The sequence below is a fragment of the Mastomys coucha genome, unplaced genomic scaffold, assembly GCF_008632895.1.
Source record: "Mastomys coucha isolate ucsf_1 unplaced genomic scaffold, UCSF_Mcou_1 pScaffold5, whole genome shotgun sequence".
Lineage (NCBI taxonomy): Eukaryota > Metazoa > Chordata > Mammalia > Rodentia > Muridae > Mastomys > Mastomys coucha.
The window spans coordinates 65,953,797-65,971,834 of record NW_022196911.1 but is presented as its reverse complement, the minus strand read 5'-3'; the positions used below and the strand labels follow the sequence as shown (position 1 = coordinate 65,971,834).

The 18,038-nt window shown below is 51.8% G+C and overlaps 3 protein-coding genes across 6 annotated transcripts; 2 read left to right on the top strand and 1 right to left on the bottom strand.

Moving 5' to 3' along the window:
* The first annotated feature begins 23 nt into the window (after window positions 1–23).
* Spag7 (sperm associated antigen 7) lies at window positions 24–5,967 on the top strand. The gene is made up of 7 exons (XM_031353504.1): window positions 24–238; window positions 4,427–4,494; window positions 4,720–4,808; window positions 4,903–4,987; window positions 5,075–5,164; window positions 5,267–5,423; window positions 5,525–5,967. Exons 1-7 carry the CDS (start codon window positions 154–156, stop codon window positions 5,632–5,634), a joined length of 684 nt encoding a protein of 227 aa, XP_031209364.1. The 5' UTR covers window positions 24–153; the 3' UTR covers window positions 5,635–5,967.
* A 1,454-nt stretch (window positions 5,968–7,421) lies between these two features.
* On the bottom strand, window positions 7,422–13,193 carry Eno3 (enolase 3). Of its 4 annotated transcripts, none has more exons than XM_031353492.1 (12): window positions 13,169–13,193; window positions 11,963–12,049; window positions 11,620–11,715; window positions 11,411–11,469; window positions 11,190–11,259; window positions 10,669–10,802; window positions 9,059–9,281; window positions 8,748–8,945; window positions 8,350–8,551; window positions 7,876–7,984; window positions 7,673–7,731; window positions 7,422–7,573 (listed from the first exon to the last, which is right to left on the bottom strand). In XM_031353492.1, the coding sequence occupies exons 2-12, from the start codon at window positions 12,045–12,047 to the stop codon at window positions 7,504–7,506; spliced, it is 1,305 nt and encodes a 434-aa protein (XP_031209352.1). In that variant the 5' UTR covers window positions 12,048–12,049; window positions 13,169–13,193; the 3' UTR covers window positions 7,422–7,503. The 4 variants fall into 4 exon arrangements, with proteins under 4 accessions (XP_031209352.1, XP_031209354.1, XP_031209355.1 ...); XM_031353494.1 differs by lacking the exon at window positions 13,169–13,193 and adding an exon at window positions 12,676–12,789; XM_031353495.1 differs by lacking the exon at window positions 13,169–13,193 and adding an exon at window positions 12,657–12,737.
* Window positions 13,194–15,307: 2,114 nt separating this feature from the next.
* Pfn1 (profilin 1) lies at window positions 15,308–17,914 on the top strand. Its single transcript, XM_031353505.1, has 3 exons — window positions 15,308–15,606; window positions 16,983–17,175; window positions 17,736–17,914. The coding sequence occupies exons 1-3, from the start codon at window positions 15,475–15,477 to the stop codon at window positions 17,831–17,833; spliced, it is 423 nt and encodes a 140-aa protein (XP_031209365.1). The 5' UTR covers window positions 15,308–15,474; the 3' UTR covers window positions 17,834–17,914.
* Window positions 17,915–18,038: the final 124 nt, after the last annotated feature.

Below are 18,038 nucleotides of genomic sequence, written 5' to 3'. Positions count from 1 at the left end.
GGGCGGGATGATCGCCACGCAAGTCGCCGGCCTCGGCTCCCTGCCTTAAGCGGGGCGGAGCAGCGCGGTTTTTCGCTTCCGACGTGTTTCCGGCCTTAAAGGCATTTCGCCCTTCCCTTTAAGACGCACCGCCCCCTCACACTCATTCCCAAGATGGCGGACCTACTGGGCTCCATCCTGAGCTCCATGGAGAAGCCACCCAGCCTCGGTGACCAGGAGAGTCGGCGCAAGGCCCGAGGTGAGGATCCCAAATTCACAACCGCATACCTTCACCCGATTCTTGGGACCACACTCTTCCCTCTTTGGATAATGCCACCTCCTACCCTAAAGACCCCCCCACAGGCCACTTCTGAGACCCTCAGAGTCCCTAAAAGGCCTGTCGGCCCGCCCGCTGTTCTTTGCAAACAATGATTGGCTACCTCAGCCTGTCTTCTGCCGCCTGTCTCTTCTTCCTAGCCTGGCCTTTTGCAGTCCTTGTTTGCGATTGGTCAACGGGCCTGCCTGTCTGCTGTTTGTGAGCTCTGATTAGTAGGGTGTCTTTCTTCCGATTGGAGGATGTCGTATCCACCGCCTCGGTCCTGCGTACCTCCAGTTCTATTACGATTGGGTTTAGGGCACGCCCATCCGCCTGTCTGTTCCCCTCTATTGGCTAGCTCGACCAAAAGCTCTACCTTTAAAGTGTTGCCTCTTATGACCGACCTCAATCTCAGCTCCACCCATTGGTTAGATGGATCCTCCTATCTTTATGCCCCTCCTTGAGTTAACCGAGTCCCTCATACCTTCCACAGCCCTTTCCTAACTATAGCCTTAAATTCCTGTGCTGCCCAACTAGATCGTGATGTTGATTGGAGAGATGAGAATGCCCCGCAGGCTCCGATTCGCCATCTCTCCTCCCCAACCCCCGCGCCAAGTAGCTAACCAAAGCTCGCTGGAGTTTGGCAGCCAGGGTAGGGTGCGGCCCGAAGAGGCCTTTTCAGTGTTGGCTCGGAGCGCATGTGAAGGACTTTATAGGAAGTATATAGCCTTAGGTGCATCCACCTCCCAACCACGTGAGCCTTGATCGTGGACAAGTCTCATACCTTCACCTACTCCCCATCTGCCCAAAGGAGGCAAGACAGAATGCTTTCAGAATGTCCAAAGACTGTTAAATATCTGTAGGTCCCTTATTTACAAAACTTGTGAAGCCAAAGATGCTCATCAAGGAGATTACAGACCGTGTCTGGGACGTTTATTAATGATCACACAGAATTTTAATAATCAAGTACTTTGAAAGAAATACATGTGTAGGAGAAGTTAATTGGGAGTCCCAGGCTTGTCTGAAATGAGCTGAGCAACAAAGACTAGGTAATTCAGTAAAGGGAATGAAGGCTGTTCGAAAGCTGTGGGAAAGCAAAGCTTAATAGGAAACAGGAGTTAAGAGTTACTTAATGTTCAGATGAGTAATAGGAGTGCTCACATCAGCTGTCAGAATAGGAGGCTTTAGCCACTTGCCTCGGGTCTCAGGTTACTAAGCTGAATTTGGAACCTCGATGTGAGTTCACAGCCTTAATGTTCTTATGCTACCTCCCAAGATGCAGAAAATACTGGAAAAGCAATTAGAAAACAATGGAAGGCTAAGATAGTGAGGTCAGACAAGAGCCTCTAGTTTGTCAGGTCTTGGACTCTGAAGTCTAACTGGGCAGGAGGTGAACAGGGCCAACCCTCTAGCAGCTCATAGCCTGGTAAGGAGGTGAACTGGACGGGAGGTGAACAGGGCCAACCCTCCAGCAGCTTATAGCTAGACAGGGGGGAAAAAAACAAAACAAAAAACCCACATCTTTAGCAGTGAATGTGCTTAGAGCCTAGAGGAAGCCTTGACTCATGGTGAGAATTCAGTGTTTGCAGGAGGAGGAAGAACATTCCAGAGAGAAGGAACATGTGCAGAAGCATGGGATGACTAGAAAATAGGAAGAGTTCAGTGTCACTTTGGGGACACAGTCCTGTGGAAGAAGTCGACCTGGGATTTTGAAATACCAAAAGAAAGGGGAAGGGACACTTGAAGCTGAGGAACAGGAGGAAGATGCGTATGCTCAATCACAAGAGGCAGCAAACTCCTGTCATGAGAAGCGACAGGCAGGATAAGGAACCAGGTTAAGAGTAGCTGAGCAGGCTGGATAGATGGCTCAGTGATTAAGAGCCCACACTGCTCTTCCTGGGGACCTGAGTTAGAGTCACAGAACCCACAGCAGGTTCCCTACGGTCGCCTGTAACCCCAGCTCCTTGGGAGAATCTGACATCTCCAACCTCTCTGGGCACTTGGATCTATACATAGACATATATGCATAATTAAGATAATAAAAATAAATCTAAGGAAAAAAGGTAGTCTGAGGGCTGGGAATTTTCCTCAGTCAGTGGTGAAACACTTAGCATGTGGAAGGCCCTAGGTTCAGTCCCAGTGCCACATTAGTCAATCCTAGGCTAGTGTAGGGTTGTTTGTTTGTTTGTTTTGGTTTTGTTTTTTTTTCGAGACAGGGTTTCTCTGTGTAGCCCTGGCTGTCCTGGAGCTCACTCTGTAGACCAGGCTGGCCTCGAACTCAGAAATCCACCTGCCTCTGCCTCCCAAGTGCTGGGATTAAAGGCTTTCGCCACCACCACCCGACAGGCCGATGTCTTAGTGCTCCTGTTGCTGTGAGGAAGTGCGCGCTCAGTGGGGTTTCTAGACCAAAGTTCCAGATTTCTTCTTCAGCGTCCCCAACCCCAGACCCCAAGCAAACCCAACATGGCCAAACCTGTCACAACAATCATCCATTCTCCCTTACCAGCACTCAGTGGGGTTTCTAGACCAAAGTTCCAGATTTCTTCTTCAGTGTCCCCAACCCCAGACCCCAAGCAAACCCAACATGGCCAAACCTGTCACAACAATCGTCCATTCTCCCTTACCAGTTTCTGTCTTAGAGTTTTTATTGCTGTGATAAAACTCAGCTTGACCGCCAGGCGGTGATGACTCACACCTTTAATCCCAGCACTTGGGAGGCAGAGGCAGGCGGATTTCTGAGTTTGAGGCCAGCCTGGTCTACAGAGTGAGTTCCAGGATAGCCGGGGCTACAGAGAAACCCTGTCTCGAAAAACCAAAACAAACAAACAAACAAACAAAAACAAAAGTCAGCTTGACCAAAAGCAACTTGAGAAGGCTAGGGTTTATTTCACCTTAGTTCACATCACAGTCCATCATCAAAGGAAGTCCAGCGTGCTGCTTGCTAATCTGCCTTCTTACACACTCTAGACCACCTGCCCAGGGCTGGTACCACCCACGGTGGATCATTAATCCAGACGATACCCCACAGACTTGCCTACAGGCGAGTCTCGTGGAGGCGTGTTCTCAAGTAAGGTTCCTTCCTCTCGGGTGACTTCCTGTGTCACATTGACAGAACATAAACAGGGCGGGTGAGAAAGGTGTCAGATGAGCCATTTTAGCTTCATCCTGAGCTTGGGGCCTGGGTGGGGGGAGGGGGCGCTGTTAAATGTAGGAAGTTTGCCTGTAACTGGAGCATTCAGGAGGCAGAGGTGGATCTATCTCTAGGAGTTCAAGGCTAGCCTGGTCTACATAGAGAGTTCTAAGACAGTGAGAGCTACATAGAGAGAAACTCTGTCTCAAAATAAATAAATAAATAAATAAGGGGAAAAATGTGTGTGTGTATATGTATGTATGTATGTAAACACACACACACACACACACACACACACACACACACACACACACACATATATAGGAAGTTAAAAGCTGGGTGTGGGAGTGCATGCCTATGATCCGAGTACTCCAGAGTCAGAAGGAGGCAGATACCTGATTTTTTTTTTAAAGATTTATTTATTTATTTTATGTATATGCGAACACTGTAGCTATACAGATGGTTGTGAGCCACCATGTGGTTGCTGGGATTTGAACTCAGGACCTTCGGAAGAGCAGTCAGTGCTCTTAACTGCTGAGCCATCTCTCCAGCCCCCAGATACCTGATTTTGAATCTAGCCTAGTCTACACAATGAGTTCCAGGCCAGCTAGGACTACATACTGAGATGCTATCTCCATAATAATAATTATATATAGAGAGGTATTAAGATAAATCATTACCCTATAGCCAGTGTATACCGTGGGCATTAAGCAAATGCTAATTGGTTGTCTGGTAGAGTCGGTAAGTTGGCTGTGTGTGATTCTAGTCTTTGTGACTTGCACTACACTGAACTCTAGAAGGGAGAAACTGTTTCTGCCATCTTGGTACTCTGAGTCTTAGCAAAGTGTTACAGAGTAAACACCAGGGGATCCTTGGTGAGTGAACAGTAACCCTGCTATCCAAGCACAGCACTTCCCAATGGTTATCAGACTTCCTTTAACCTGACCAGCTCGCTATCCATGCGTCAGCCCCGGCCTCATATGGTCCTTTCTCGCCCCTAGAGCAGGCTGCCCGCCTGAAGAAACTACAAGAGCAAGACAAACAGCAAAAAGTGGAGTTTCGTAAAAGGGTGAGAACAACTGGAGAGGTCAAAGGCAGCTTCTGGAAGGATTTGCAGTAAGAGTTGAAAGGTCGAGGACTTGGTTACACTGACAGTGCCTCCAGATGGTGGAACTAAAAGCCCCTGCCCAGCCTGGGAGCTGGGAAAGCGGTGGGAGGGGTAGAAAGGCCGTCCATCGCCCCAGGAGATTGTGGAGCTGTCATCTCACGTCCTCCCTCTTTTGTTTCTCCTAAGATGGAGAAAGAGGTGTCTGATTTCATCCAGGACAGTGGACAGATCAAGAAGAAGTTTCAGCCTATGAACAAGATAGAGCGGAGCATACTGTGAGTGTCTCTCTGGGCTTGGGGAGGCACGTGAACGAGCCAGTAGGGACTAGACTTCTCATGGCTCATGTACTCTCTTGCCTTCTCTTTGCAGACACGATGTGGTAGAGGTGGCTGGCCTCACATCCTTCTCCTTTGGAGAAGATGATGACTGTCGCTATGTCATGATCTTCAAAAAGGTCAGAAGCCTGGCCCTGCACCTGAGGTTCTGGAATGGCATCCCTCATATATTTGGACCTTGACTCTACCTTTCTCTTCATCTCCAGGAGTTTGCACCCTCAGATGAAGAGCTAGACTCCTACCGTCATGGAGAGGAGTGGGACCCCCAGAAGGCTGAGGAGAAGCGGAAGCTAAAGGTGAGCTGTTCCTGGCAGGCCTTGGAGCCCATAACCATCACCTGGAAGAGGCCATCTGGGACCAGGGCCTTGAGCACAGGTCCCCTACCTCTGTGCCCTTAGGAGCTAGCTCAGAAGCAGGAGGAAGAGGCAGCTCAGCAGGGACCAGCCATTGTGAGTCCTGCCAGCGACTACAAGGACAAGTATAGCCACCTTATTGGCAAAGGCGCAGCCAAAGATGCAGCCCACATGCTGCAAGCCAATAAGACCTACGGCTGTGGTGAGCCATGGTGGGGGTGGCGGTGGGGGGGTGGGGAAGAACATAGTTTGGGGGAGGGGAGCAGAGACTGAGATCTTGCCCATTCTCCCCTCTGCTGCTAGTGCCTGTGGCCAACAAGCGGGACACACGCTCCATAGAAGAGGCCATGAATGAAATCAGAGCCAAGAAACGTCTGCGGCAGAGTGGGGAAGAGTTGCCAACCACCTCCTAGGCATCCACCTACCTTGCTTTGACCTCCAGCAAGGCAGGGGCATGGAGGGACAAAGCTGCTGCTATCAGGACCCATCCTGGAACCCCATTTCTAAACTATGAGGCCCTGCCAGCTGCCACTCAGGCTGGAGGAGAAGCAGGTGTTTATCACTGCTGGAATTTGGATGTATGGGGTGTGTGTGTGTGTGTGTGTGTGTGTGTGTGTGTGTGTGTAAATGTGTGAGTATTTAATCTGTATTATTCTCTATTATCCTTGGAACTTTCTTCCCCATGGGCCTGGGGTTACTTTACTTCGAATAAACACTGACCCAGTGTCCTGACTTGTACATAGAAATGTGGATACTAAGCCAATGGTGGCACATGCCTTTAATCCTAACACTTCGGAGGCAAAGCCAGGCAGATCTCTGTGAGTTTGAGGACAGCCAGGGCTACACAGAGAAACGTTTAAAAAGAGAGAGAGAGAGACAGGCAGAAAGAGAGAATGAGAATGAATTGTGGATATTATCTCCATTGGCATTAGATTGAACAGTATAACATTGCTGTTTAAGCTAAAGATGACCAATCATTAGCACTGTTACTGTGACACTTTCACTTTTTTTTATTTTTGTGGTGCTAAGAGATTGAACTTGGGGCCTCATGACTACTGGGCACTCGTCACTAAGCCAGTGCGGTTTCTTTTTTTAGATCTATGTGATGAATGTTTTACCTGCATGTAAGGATTTGCACCATGTACATGCCTGGTGCCTGTGGTGCTCTGAAGAGGGCACTGGAGTCCCTACAACTGGAGTTAACAATAGTTGTGAGCTGCCAGGTCAGTGCTGGGAACTGAAGCCTGGTGCTTGTAAGAGCAACAAATGCCCCTAGCCATTAAAGCCCCCTAAGCTTGGAATGTTGAGATAGGCCTTACTGCCTTGACACTTGTTATCCCATCTCCATCTCCCAAGGCCTAAGATTACAGATGTAAGCCACCACACCCAGCTAAGATACATTATTTTTAAGGCTGAAGCCAGGCTTCTTGTGTCCTGGCTTTACCAGTTGCTAACTCTGCTGTGTTGAATAAGGTATATTCAACTCATTGTGCCTTGGTTTCCTGGTGTGTAAAAGGGGGATAAGAATGGTAAATGTCCCTGGGCATTGGTGGCGCACGCCTTTAATCCCAGCACTTGGGAGGCAGAGGCAGGAGGATTTCTGAGGCCAGCCTGGCCTACAGAGTGAGTTCCAGGACAGCCAGGGCTACACAGAGAAACCCTGTCTCTAAAAAAAAAAAAAAAGAAGGTAAATGTCTGATAGGACTGTTTCAAAGCTTATGTGGGTTAATAATGTCAAGTATTTTGAATACTTCAGATCCTCACAAGCTCCACTGAAGGGGTAAATGATCTCATTATCCTTTAATCCTCGAGAAGCACTCAGCCTGGCTGCAGCCTGATCCACATCCTCAGATGCTGGGAGCACCAGGCCCCTCGGCCCCTCTGCATCCGCCGCAGCTGCCTACTCGGGAGCTGCTTCCACCTCCCACTGACTCCTCTTCAGCTCCCTTTCACATACGGTGTTTGAGAAATCCATCTGCCTCTGCCTCCCAAGTGCTGGGGTTGAAGGTGTGCGCCACCACCACCTGGTGAAATTCTCTGTTCTACATCCACTGAGCTTCCAACCCCTTACTTCCTTGTTACAGCAGGTCACATGATAGTCTCTGCCTTCTTCCCTGTCTCCCACCAACCACCCCCACCCCCGTCCTTCCTGGTGAGCTTGTCATTCATTCCCTCCTTCCTTCTAAGGAGCACACCATGGTCTTGTTTGGCAGTGTTTATTTCTGGGAGAAGGGCTTGAAGGCCTGTTGTCTGTCCTGTGAAATCCTGGAGTCTCCAGCTTCTCATTTGGCCTTTGGATTACGGAACTTTCGTCCAGCAAAGACAGCTTTGTCCCCAAGAGCCTCCTCAATCCTACAATACAAAAAAAAAATAAAATAAATCAGAGCTGCTACCTTCTGACCCAGGAGCGCCATCCTCTCCCCACTGTGTAGGCCCCTATACAAACTGTACCTCATAAGCTGGTTATATTTTGCCAGACGCTCTGAACGGCATGGGGCACCAGTCTTGATCTGAGGTGGGAAAAGGATTTGGAGGGGTTGGTTTGGGGCCCAAAAGAGCAGGCTGCAGTGGTATCCAACTTAGATGACCCAAGTGATAACAAGGTGACCAAGGAAACTTGGTTAGATACTCAGGAGAGGGAAACTCTTGAGTACCTGTCCTGTGCAGAGTCCCACCACAAGGTCAGCAATGAAAGTATCTTCCGTCTCTCCAGAGCGGTGGCTCACCATCACTCCCCATCCATTAGACTGTGCCAGTTTGCAGCTGTGTGGGAAGGACATTTGATGAGGCCTTATGTGATCACCTCAATAAGAAAGCCAGGGGCAGGCAAGGTAGAATTTTCTTGTTTGTTTTGGGCATTGAGTTAAGTTCTTTGGGGAGTAGGTGAGATTTCTGATCTTGGATTAGGGTGGTCAGAAGAGGGCAAGAAGAAGAACACAATACAGGAAGAAGGTGAAGGGACATGGCCTTCAGAACCACAACAGCACAAGTCTTAGAAACAAGCCGAGGGTCAGTCAGAGCCTTGGGGTTAAGAGGCCCGGGGAGGTCAGGTGGCCCAGGAGAGGCACTCATAGCAGGAGCTGGAGCTGACGGGTGGCCGTGGGGAGCCTGAGTCAGGAGGCACTCACGCCTGGATGGACTCCGTTACTGAGCCAATCTGGTTGACCTTCAGTAGCAGGCAATTGCAGGCCTTCTTCTCGACAGCCTGAGCAATCCTCTTGGGGTTGGTGACTGTAAGGTCATCTCCCACAATCTGGATGTCCACCCCAGAGAGGAATGAGGTCCATGTTGCCCAGTCATCCTGGTCAAAGGGGTCTTCAATGGAGACCACTGGTAGGGAGTTGGGAGCATAGATGGGGTTAGAGATGGGGGGACTGACAGAGGGATGACAAGTAGCAGAGGTTAAATGGAGGCTATGAATGAGCTAAGGATGGAAAGGACCAAGATTGAGACAAAGCCATGTACTGAAACCTATGTTAGGTAACTGCAGAAGACAAAGGCAGGAGAAAGCACCTGGAAATCTCACCAGGATAGTTCTTGATAAAGTTCTTGTACAGCTCCCCAAGCTTCTCCCCACTGATGTGCCTCGCAGGATCGTCAGGTGACTTGAAGTCCAGATCATACTTCCCATTACGATAGAATTCAGACGCCGCCACATCCATGCCGATTACCACCTTGTCTGGGTAACCAGCTGCCTGAATGGCTGTCTTTAGCAGCTCCAGGGCTGGGAGAGGAGCGAGAAATGACCTGAGACTCCAGTGTCCCTTTATCTACAGCCTCTCCTTCCTCCCACTGCAGGGGACAGGTGATCTTCGCCCCAGGATGTTCAGCACTGACCCTCATTGTTCTCCAGGATGTTGGGTGCAAAGCCACCCTCGTCCCCCACATTGGTGGCGTCCTTCCCATACTTGGCCTTGATGACCCCCTTGAGGTGGTGGTAGACCTCAGCACCAATGCGCATGGCTTCCTTGAAAGAGCTGGCTCCCACTGGCAGAATCATGAACTCCTGCATGGCCAGCTTGTTTCCAGCATGAGAGCCCCCGTTGATCACATTGAAGGCCTGGGACACAGAAGTTGGTGCTCAGAGCTGGGTGGCATAGGGGACAATGGTGAGAGGAAACTGGGGGTGGAAGTTCTCTGCTCCCTAGCTCAATGGTCTAGGATGCATCATTGTACTCCTGAGAGCCTTTCCCTCTTTCTACAAAATGGTAACAATGCTTACTTCCCTACCGTTCTGACAACTAAGAGAAATCAAATATAAATAGGACAAGGAATAATTTTATGGCATTCTAAATGAATGACTTGTTTCAGTCTCAAAACATTAACTATTAACTGTACACTCTTTATTTCTTCTTTACAGATGAAAAAAGTGAGGCATAGAGGTTAAATAACTTGCCTACAACTAGATTACACAACTAGAAAATGGGAAAGGCCAGGGTCTGAGTCCAGCAGGTCTCTCCAGAATCTTAACACACTCTTCCTAGCAACAATAAATGGTAACATTATTATTAAGTTCTGCCTGGCCCACGCAGGGCTCCAAGCAGGGCTCCAAGGATGGAAGTGACTGGGGCAGTAAGGGAATGAAGAAAAGACAGAGGATGGCCACACAGACAGAAAAGCTGGGGATAGACAGAGTGGGCTCTCTGATGGAAAAACCTAAGTGCTCCAGAAGCTCAGTGTGTTTACTATACAGAGCTCAGCGTGTTAAAGAGTGAACAGAGAAGTGGGTTACTGCATACATATAAACAAAGAGGTGGGGTTTATGGTATACAGCTGGACCACAGGGACAGGTTTAGGGTGTCTCCGTAAGAGCAGTCAGTCAGACTGTAAACATGCAAAGGGGAAGGAGCTATGGTGGACATATTATGCACACACTCTCAACACTTGCGCTTAGTCAGCGAGGAAGGAGGAAGGCTTCATCAAGCCCCTGAACCTTAGCCTAGGGGGAAGGCTTTGTCATTCCTCCATGGGTCTGAGGCCCTGGGGTCTTTGACAAGGCTGGTTCATGTCACAGCACACTTTCACCCAGGACTTTACACACTTGGGGCTCTTTCTGCACCCTACAAAATTCAAGGGGCTACTATTAAGAGGGCAACGTTTTAAGTAGTCTCAGAGGATACAAAAATATACTGAGATCTTTGCCCTGAAGACGCTTTCAAATCTGACTGAGGAAATGAGACAGGAGACTGAACGGGGTCTGAGTAGCTGGCCTGAGCCTGGAATGTGAAGGAAGGGACCTGGAGAGGGAAGGAAGCCTCCAGAGGCTTAGCTTTAGATGGTGGGAAAGGAGGAGGGGCTGGAGCACAGAGGAAAGATTTCATTTCAGGAAATGCTTTATTGGGGCAGGATCTGAAAAGGTAGATTTTCTGGGGGGGTGGGGGGGCTGCTCAAACACTCCTAGCTAAGGAGGGGCAGCTGTCATAGAGATTCAGCACAACCACACTCACAGGCACAGGAAGTACGAGGTCGGGATTCCCTGCAAGATCTGCGATGTGTCGGTAGAGAGGGACCCCTTTCTCAGCTGCTCCAGCCTTACAAACGGCCAGGGACACACCCAGGATGGCATTGGCCCCAAACTTGGCTAGAGGGAGGCAAGCAGGGAGAAAGAAGGAGAGCTCTTACAGGTCTGGGGCTTAATTCCTCTAACATTCCCTCTGGTCACCCCGGGAAGGAGCTTCCTAAACCACTTGACATTAAGATTTTGTTAACTCATCTCTCTTTCCTGGCCTGTGGATCTCTGGGAATTCACCCCCTCTTCCCTGGGCCAAGAGTTTCACATGTGTCTACTGCCAGGCAGCCAGGCCTGGCAGAAGCCAGGCATCAGGAAATGCCTGTGGAATGAATAAAAGGCTACCCAGCTACGGTGTGCCCCAAGATGTGGCACAGAAAGAGCCCAACCAGCTGTCAGTGGTTTCTCTTCCACCCTCACTGCACGCCACACCCTTCCCACCTCTGGTACCTCACTCACACTTATTCTCTGTCCCGTCCAGCTCTATCATAAATTTGTCAACTTTTTCTTGATCCACAACACTTAGTTTCTGGAAGAGGCAGAGGTCAGATTTCTCAGGAATCAGTCAGGTAAAGAGCAGGGTGAAGGATAAATGAGAATACTCCTCGAAGTGGGGCTACCTGAGGGAAGGCACGGGGTCACAGGGAGGAGGGAAGGGGGAAGCTGGCTCCTCCACTTGCCTTTTCCAGCAGAGCAGGACCTAGGGTCTTGTTGATGTGCTCCACAGCCTTCAGCACTCCTGGAGGCCAGAGAATGGGCTCAGATTTCTAAGTGGGTTAGTTAGGCCTCTTCCCACGTGGGGCCCTTGGCTTTAGGTTCCAGTCCTCTATCCCTGTCCTGAGTCTGCCCATGCAGGCTCCTTCCGTGTGCTGGGTTAGCCTTTGCTCACCTTTCCCCAGGTATCTCGATTTGTCTCCATCTCGTAGTTCCAGTGCTTCATAGATACCTGTGGAAGCTCCACTGGGCACAGCTGCTCGGAATCGACCTGGGCAGGAGGAACTTGCAGATCAGAAGGAGTACACCCACAAAGGTCTGGGGTCACCTCCCTGGACCCAAGAATAGTAGCAATACAGAGAAACTCCTGCTTCCCCCAGCTTTGGAGCCAGGAAGAGAAGAGGGTCTGGGGGAGGGAACCTCTGATGAAGGACAGGATGTGGCATAGAACTCTTGTGGAGGGAGCAGGTGAGGTTGAGGGTTTTCTGAGGCAAACCAATTCAGCAAGCCGGTGTTACCCTTGGCTGTGTGCAGGTCCACCTCCACTGTGGGGTTGCCCCTGGAGTCCAGGATTTCTCGGGCAAAGATTTTTTGCATGGCCATGGCTGCACCACAAGAGAGATGTGAGTGAGTGAGTGAACAAGCAAGTGTGGACAGTTGATCCCTTAAGGAACTAGAAATCCCTTGCCCTTTTAAGAGTCTTCTCCACCCGAAGAAGGCAGGTGCTGGAGCTAAAAATACCCCATAAAAAGGTCACAGACCAAAGAGGAAGGCAGGCTGGTCCCCTTCCCCCACTCGGAATAGCTCTCGTTCCACCCTCCCAATCAGAGAATCAAGCTCATAACTTTATAACTCCCCAGACGACACCACTCCCTGAATACCTCACCAAGTTTATACCTTCTTGCACCTTTATGATTAAGTAATCTGCTTGCTACATCTTCCTAACTCTCAGACCTATCTGGCTCTCACTGTCCCATTCCCAAGTCCTCCTAGACTCCAGATTCTCTGCCTGGCTCAATGTGCTTTCTGTAGCTACGTTTCCATTCTTCAGAGCCTTCTTTCCTGTATCTGTCAATACCCCTCAGTATTTGATTCTGTTTCCTCTAACCTGGCCTCTCTCAAGTACCCTCAGTCCTAGGGAAAAAAAAAAAAAGCCAAAATTCCCCTCACTTTTTCCAGGCCAGCACCACCCTACACCTGCACACCGTGTACCTGACAGGTTTTACCAAACCTGTAATGCCTTCCTTGGAACTCTGAGTGGAGCGTCTCGTCTAGGTAGCAGCTGGGACAGTGTCAGCTCACCCCCTCTCAGGCTGGGCATTTATCTCCAAGCCACCCTTGTCCCCCAGCCAGCCCCGCCTCTCTCATTCCATCCTCCTCCCCTCCGCACAGGGCAGGCAGCCAAGTGCCCACTACAGCCTGCAGCAGAAGCTTCTGGCCTGGGGCATGTACCCCCTTCTCAAAAGTTAATGACTACCCCTCTGCATTCTCTTTCTGTTCCTCAATAAATGTCTCTACTTTGAGGTCCACTCTTTGGAAAAGCAGGAGAGAGGCTTCTGATGAAAGGGTCTTCCCCCTCAAACTTACATAGCACTCTCTTGCAAAGGTTAAAAGAAGGAACCAGTGCCCTTTTAGAAAGGCCAGGGGTAATCTGAGCCCTGCAGGCTGAGGAGGGGGCCTAGAAAGGGGGCTGCAAGACTGACATGTACACGTGCTCCACTCACTTGGAGGCAGGCGGTGCAGGCCACACAGTTGGGGGAAGGCATCAGTGATGCTGAGCAAGCTCTGTGGTCTAAAGTCGACACCCCTCGACCAAAGAAGGCCAGCGCTTTCACCTCTCAGGGTCCTCATAACAGCCATTCCGGCACCACTCCACCCTATCCTCTCTCTCTTGGCCAGTGATGAGCGTTGAGAGGCCAGGAGACGAATATAGACCATCATTGAGCGCTGGCCTGGCGCCCGACAGATACTGCTGGGACAGCATTTATGTCCCTGGGTGAAGCCTAAGTAGTCAGGAGCCCTTTTCCCCACCGACTGTGGGCGCTTCAGCGTTCAATCCTTGCCTATCAAAAAATGGTGTTATATCACGAATTGAAAAAAACAAAAACAAAAACCATGTATGGACTGGAAAAGGGGACGACCCTTTGTAAGCTCTTGGATGCCTGTGGCCACTCTGTCCTTCCATTTGCAGCACCGCAGGAAGCGAATCTCTGCACTCGGTAACTCTCTCCGCCTTGGCAGGTCTAGGGCTAGTGTGGGGTCTGCTCGGCGCTCCGTGGAAGCCTAGCGGGCCGACCGGCTGGTTTCCCGGGGCGCCTCCGCTTTTCACTCGCCGGCGCTGGAGCCGGTGACTCACGCGGCGGCCGGCTCTCGAGCGCTCCTCCCCGTCGGCCCTGCCCTCGGGGTCATCCTCCTTGCCTCCACCCTAGGGTCCCCACCTGCCTTAGCTTCCCCGTCCCGCCCCTCCTCTCTTATCTCCTGCCGCTCCCAGCGGGATTTTTCCACCCTCGGGCGGGAGGCGCGCGGATCAGAGGTCATGGGGATGGCGGGCGCAGACCGCCACGTGCCCCAGCGCGGCCCCGCCCGTGACTCAGCCACGCGGCTGTCGAAGAACCTGGGTTGGGGGGGCGTGGGGAGCCAGGATTTGGGGATGGACATCAGGGAACCGAACCTGGCTCCAGAGAGGCACTGAACCAAGTCCCTCCACCGGGAGAGGCTGCACACCCCGGCGCCCCTCCTCCGAGGGACCGGAAGCGGCCGAGCCCCTCGGAGGCTAGGGTCCGGGGTGGCTCCTTTACTCTATCCAGCCTCACAAGCCTGCCATTCGCCCCTAGACCTGCTCGGCGGCGAGTGAGCTGACCGCACCTAAGTACTTAGCAAAAGTTTTTCGGGAAAAGAAAGAAGCCCCAATGGATGCAAAGTAGAGGGGACTTTCCTCTTCTTGTAAAAGTTGTCATTCTTGGTGGTACTTTAGTATTCTTCCGCCTTGAAAAATGAGTCCCGTCGTGTCACCCGGCTGGCGCCCCTATTCAGTGACCTCTGTAGACAGGGTTCAGGCATGGGGCGAGGCTGAGCTGGAGCGGATCCAGCGAAGGGAATGATTCCTCTGGAATATAGGGACGCGCTCGAATGAACCCAACGTGTGCGTCCACGGCAGACGGTTGGGACAGGTGCCCTGGTTGGAGACCTTTAGTACCGAAAACGACTATATTGTATCAATTTCACTTTTGCTCCGTTATCCTTTAAGTAAATGCGGAGAAGGCAGCAGCGCACAACCCAGGGTGTCTACCCGTCCCGACTGCTGGGGGCGCGTCTTCCCTCTTAGCACGGTCCAAATCTGTCCTGGCAGGCGCGCGCTCGCGCAGCCCAGCCGCTAGCCCCAACCGCCCCACGCGCTGCCTCCTTGCTGCCCCGGCGCAGGCGCGGGCGCGGGCGCACGCGCCGCCCGCCGTTCCTTCCCTCCCGCGGAGGTGGGGGTTGGGGGGTGGAGGAATGGTTCGGTTTAACCCTGGGTTCCCCGAACCCACTTTAAATAAACTTGCTCAATCTTACTAATTTTCCTCTTTTTTTTTTCCTCTTCTTTCCCTGCTTCGTCTGGCTTCCTCCTCCTATGGCAGAGTGGTTTGTATTCAGTATGAATTGGAGCGAGCCCTAAACCTTAACCTCTCTCTTGCCACCACCACTCTAGCCTTTCGCGTGGCTTTCCATCGAACTCGGCAAATTTTGCAAAAAAGGAGAGGGGGGAGGGTTTTTTAAAAATTGCATTTGCAAAAGTTCGCTATCTGGCCAGGCAAGGGGGGGTGGAGGGAGGGAATGGGGAGCAGGCCCCGCCCCGCCGCCCTTTGCAAATAAAAATCTAGGGGGGGGGGGAGGAGCAGGAAGTGGCGGTGCGAGGGCTGCTGCACAGCTAACAGAGCCGCGTTCCGGACGGCAGCGCGTGCCCCGAGCTCTCTGCCTTCCCCCGCCCGCCAGCCCGAGCCCAGCCCGCGATCCCAGCAGCAGCCCGCAGAGCAGCCCCAGCAGCAGCGCCATGGCCGGGTGGAACGCCTACATCGACAGCCTTATGGCGGACGGGACCTGTCAGGACGCGGCCATCGTAGGCTACAAGGACTCGCCCTCCGTCTGGGCCGCCGTCCCCGGGAAGACCTTCGTTAGCATTACGGTACTGCGAGGCTCGTGCGGTTCCGGGCAATGACCGCGCTCAGACCTTTTGGGAGACTTGGGTGGGGGCGGGCGCAGTCTAGAGAGGGCTGCGAGAGGCCGTGATCCGGTCCTCTCCCTGAAGCGGCGCGAATGGCGGCTGCATGAAACTAGGTCCCTCGGTTGCCCCCCCCAAGCTCTACGCCCCTCGGCGGCGGCGCCCATCTCGCCCGCCGCCCCGCTTTCTGCGACGGGGCGTTACATCCGGGGCACAGGGCGGGGAGGGGCGCGCCGCCCGGTGCGGCGGCCCACTTCCGCCTCCTCCAGGGCGGGGCAGGCACGCGTTGCAATTTTAGCCTGGGATTAGGATTGGTAAGGGGCTCGGGGAGCCTGGGCTCCCCTTTGGGCCGGCTGCTCGCTCTCCCTCCACCATTGTTCCCCCCTGTGCTGATGGGAGCGCCAGGCGCGTGGCCTTGGACCCTCGCCGGACCTCGGTAGCACCCTGCCCCTCCCAACTCCGTTAGAGAGGGCGAGGCCGCCACACACACACCCCCCAACTCGGCACGTTAGCCTCAACATTCCTGTGAGGCCGATCCCGGAAGTCCCCTCACCCTCCCTTCCCGCCATCCGCTGAGCCCGGAGTAGGGGAACTTTGTGAGAAGTTCTGAGACAGTAAAAGTGAAGGAATAAGGTGGCTGCAGTCCCTACTAGCACCTTCCCTGACCACACTGCCCGGAAGTGGGGAGGGGGAGCGGAAGTTCGAATGGGGGGGAAAGGGGATTTCCGGGCGGGAGGGTACCGGATATAGGGGTTTGGGGTTTAAGGGGGAGAAGGAGAAAGGTTCCCTGGGATGTCTAGACTTAAAGACAGACTAGTCTCCCGCCCTCATGAACTTTTTAAACTTAATTAGAAAGCCCCCAGGGGTCAGCTTCCTTATCTTGGGGCATAGATACCTGGACCTAAACTCTAGGTTACCGGGAGACCCAGGCGTCCGGGCTCCTAACAACGCCTGCAGAACCTTTGACCAAATAAGGACAAAGTTACTTCTCCTCCCTTCCTACCCCCTCCCTTCCCCTCTCCGCTTCTGCTTTTCCTGAAGGACTGTTCTGAGCATCCACAGGCTCCCCCTCAATCATTGATCGATTTTTGGTACCCAGGATTTGCTTTCTCTGTGAAACATGAAGATCTAAGACTTAAGAGGAATAGTTTTTCCTCCTTGAACCCATTTACTTAGACTTTAGGATCATGATTGTTCTCTACACTACCCACACAATACTGGTTTTTTTTCCCCCCAACTTCCGATGGTGTGTATGAAGCACCTTCAACTCCAAATCCACAGTACGTAAGAGGACAAGTTGTGCAGGTGCATTAACTTAATGAGGTGATTGATTCTTTTAGCCAGCTGAGGTTGGTGTCCTGGTAGGCAAAGACCGGTCAAGTTTTTTCGTGAATGGGCTGACACTTGGGGGCCAGAAATGTTCTGTGATCCGGGACTCACTGCTGCAAGACGGGGAATTTACAATGGATCTTCGTACCAAGAGCACCGGAGGAGCCCCCACCTTCAATGTCACTGTCACCATGACTGCCAAGAGTGAGTTTGACTGATTCTCTAGCTTTGAAATCCCTAGCCTTTTGTTAGACACTTTGTGTGTTCTCAGTGTTAAGGCTGCAAAACAGTATTTTACTCTGCTGGATATGGGAACCTTGGATGGTCCTTTGGGTTCTGCCTCTGGCTCCACATCTTGTAAAGAAACTAAATTACCTCTTAAGTTCCTTCTTGCTTTGAGCTTTTTGAGATTAGTTTGCTTGGGGATTAGTATGTTGGGATCATAAGTCAGCATTTGGCTCTAATCTAGAGTTCTGTAGACTTGAGAGGTAGGAAGCTCATCCACCGCAGCTCCTAGCCACATCAGTCTACATAGGGTCTCTAGCTCTTGCCTTTTTCTTTACTAGTCTTAAGCCTTTTTTTTTTCCTAATTCTTTGAAAAGCTCTATTGTTTTAGGGTGACTGACAGCCTGCCTGTGTATAAGGGGGGAGGGCTGGTTAGGAGGGATGAGGTTAGGTTACAACCCTGGGGCGAACAGCTGCTGAACAGCTGGCAGGGTTGAATTGTGACACCTGGGTCCTAGCTTCCTTTTTCTTTCCTCCAGCGCTAGTCCTGCTGATGGGCAAAGAAGGTGTCCACGGTGGTTTGATCAACAAGAAATGTTATGAAATGGCCAGTCACCTGCGGCGTTCCCAGTACTGACCTCATCTGTCCCCTCCCCCACCGTTCCCTTGGCTTTTGCACCCCCTTCTTTCCATACACACACATACCATTATTTTTTGGGCCATTACCCCATTTCCCTTATTGCTGCCAAAACCACATGGGCTGGGGGCTGGGGCTGGACGGACAGATACCTCCCCCTACCCATACCCCCTCCTGTGTGTGTTTGGAAAAAAATTTTGTTTTT

Coding starts and splice junctions, on each gene's coding strand:
- Pfn1 (XM_031353505.1), top strand. CDS start 15,475: ATGGCCGGGTGGAACGCCTACATCGACAGCCTTATGGCGGACGGGACC. Junction 15,607..16,982: donor AGACCTTCGTTAGCATTACG/GTACTGCGAGGC, acceptor TGATTCTTTTAG/CCAGCTGAGGTTGGTGTCCT. Junction 17,176..17,735: donor TGTCACCATGACTGCCAAGA/GTGAGTTTGACT, acceptor TCTTTCCTCCAG/CGCTAGTCCTGCTGATGGGC.
- Eno3 (XM_031353492.1), bottom strand. CDS start 12,047: ATGGCCATGCAAAAAATCTTTGCCCGAGAAATCCTGGACTCCAGGGGC. Junction 11,470..11,619: donor ATCGAGATACCTGGGGAAAG/GTGAGCAAAGGC, acceptor TCTGGCCTCCAG/GAGTGCTGAAGGCTGTGGAG. Junction 8,946..9,058: donor CATCCTGGAGAACAATGAGG/GTCAGTGCTGAA, acceptor CTCCTCTCCCAG/CCCTGGAGCTGCTAAAGACA.
- Spag7 (XM_031353504.1), top strand. CDS start 154: ATGGCGGACCTACTGGGCTCCATCCTGAGCTCCATGGAGAAGCCACCC. Junction 4,809..4,902: donor AAGATAGAGCGGAGCATACT/GTGAGTGTCTCT, acceptor TTCTCTTTGCAG/ACACGATGTGGTAGAGGTGG. Junction 5,424..5,524: donor CAATAAGACCTACGGCTGTG/GTGAGCCATGGT, acceptor CTCTGCTGCTAG/TGCCTGTGGCCAACAAGCGG.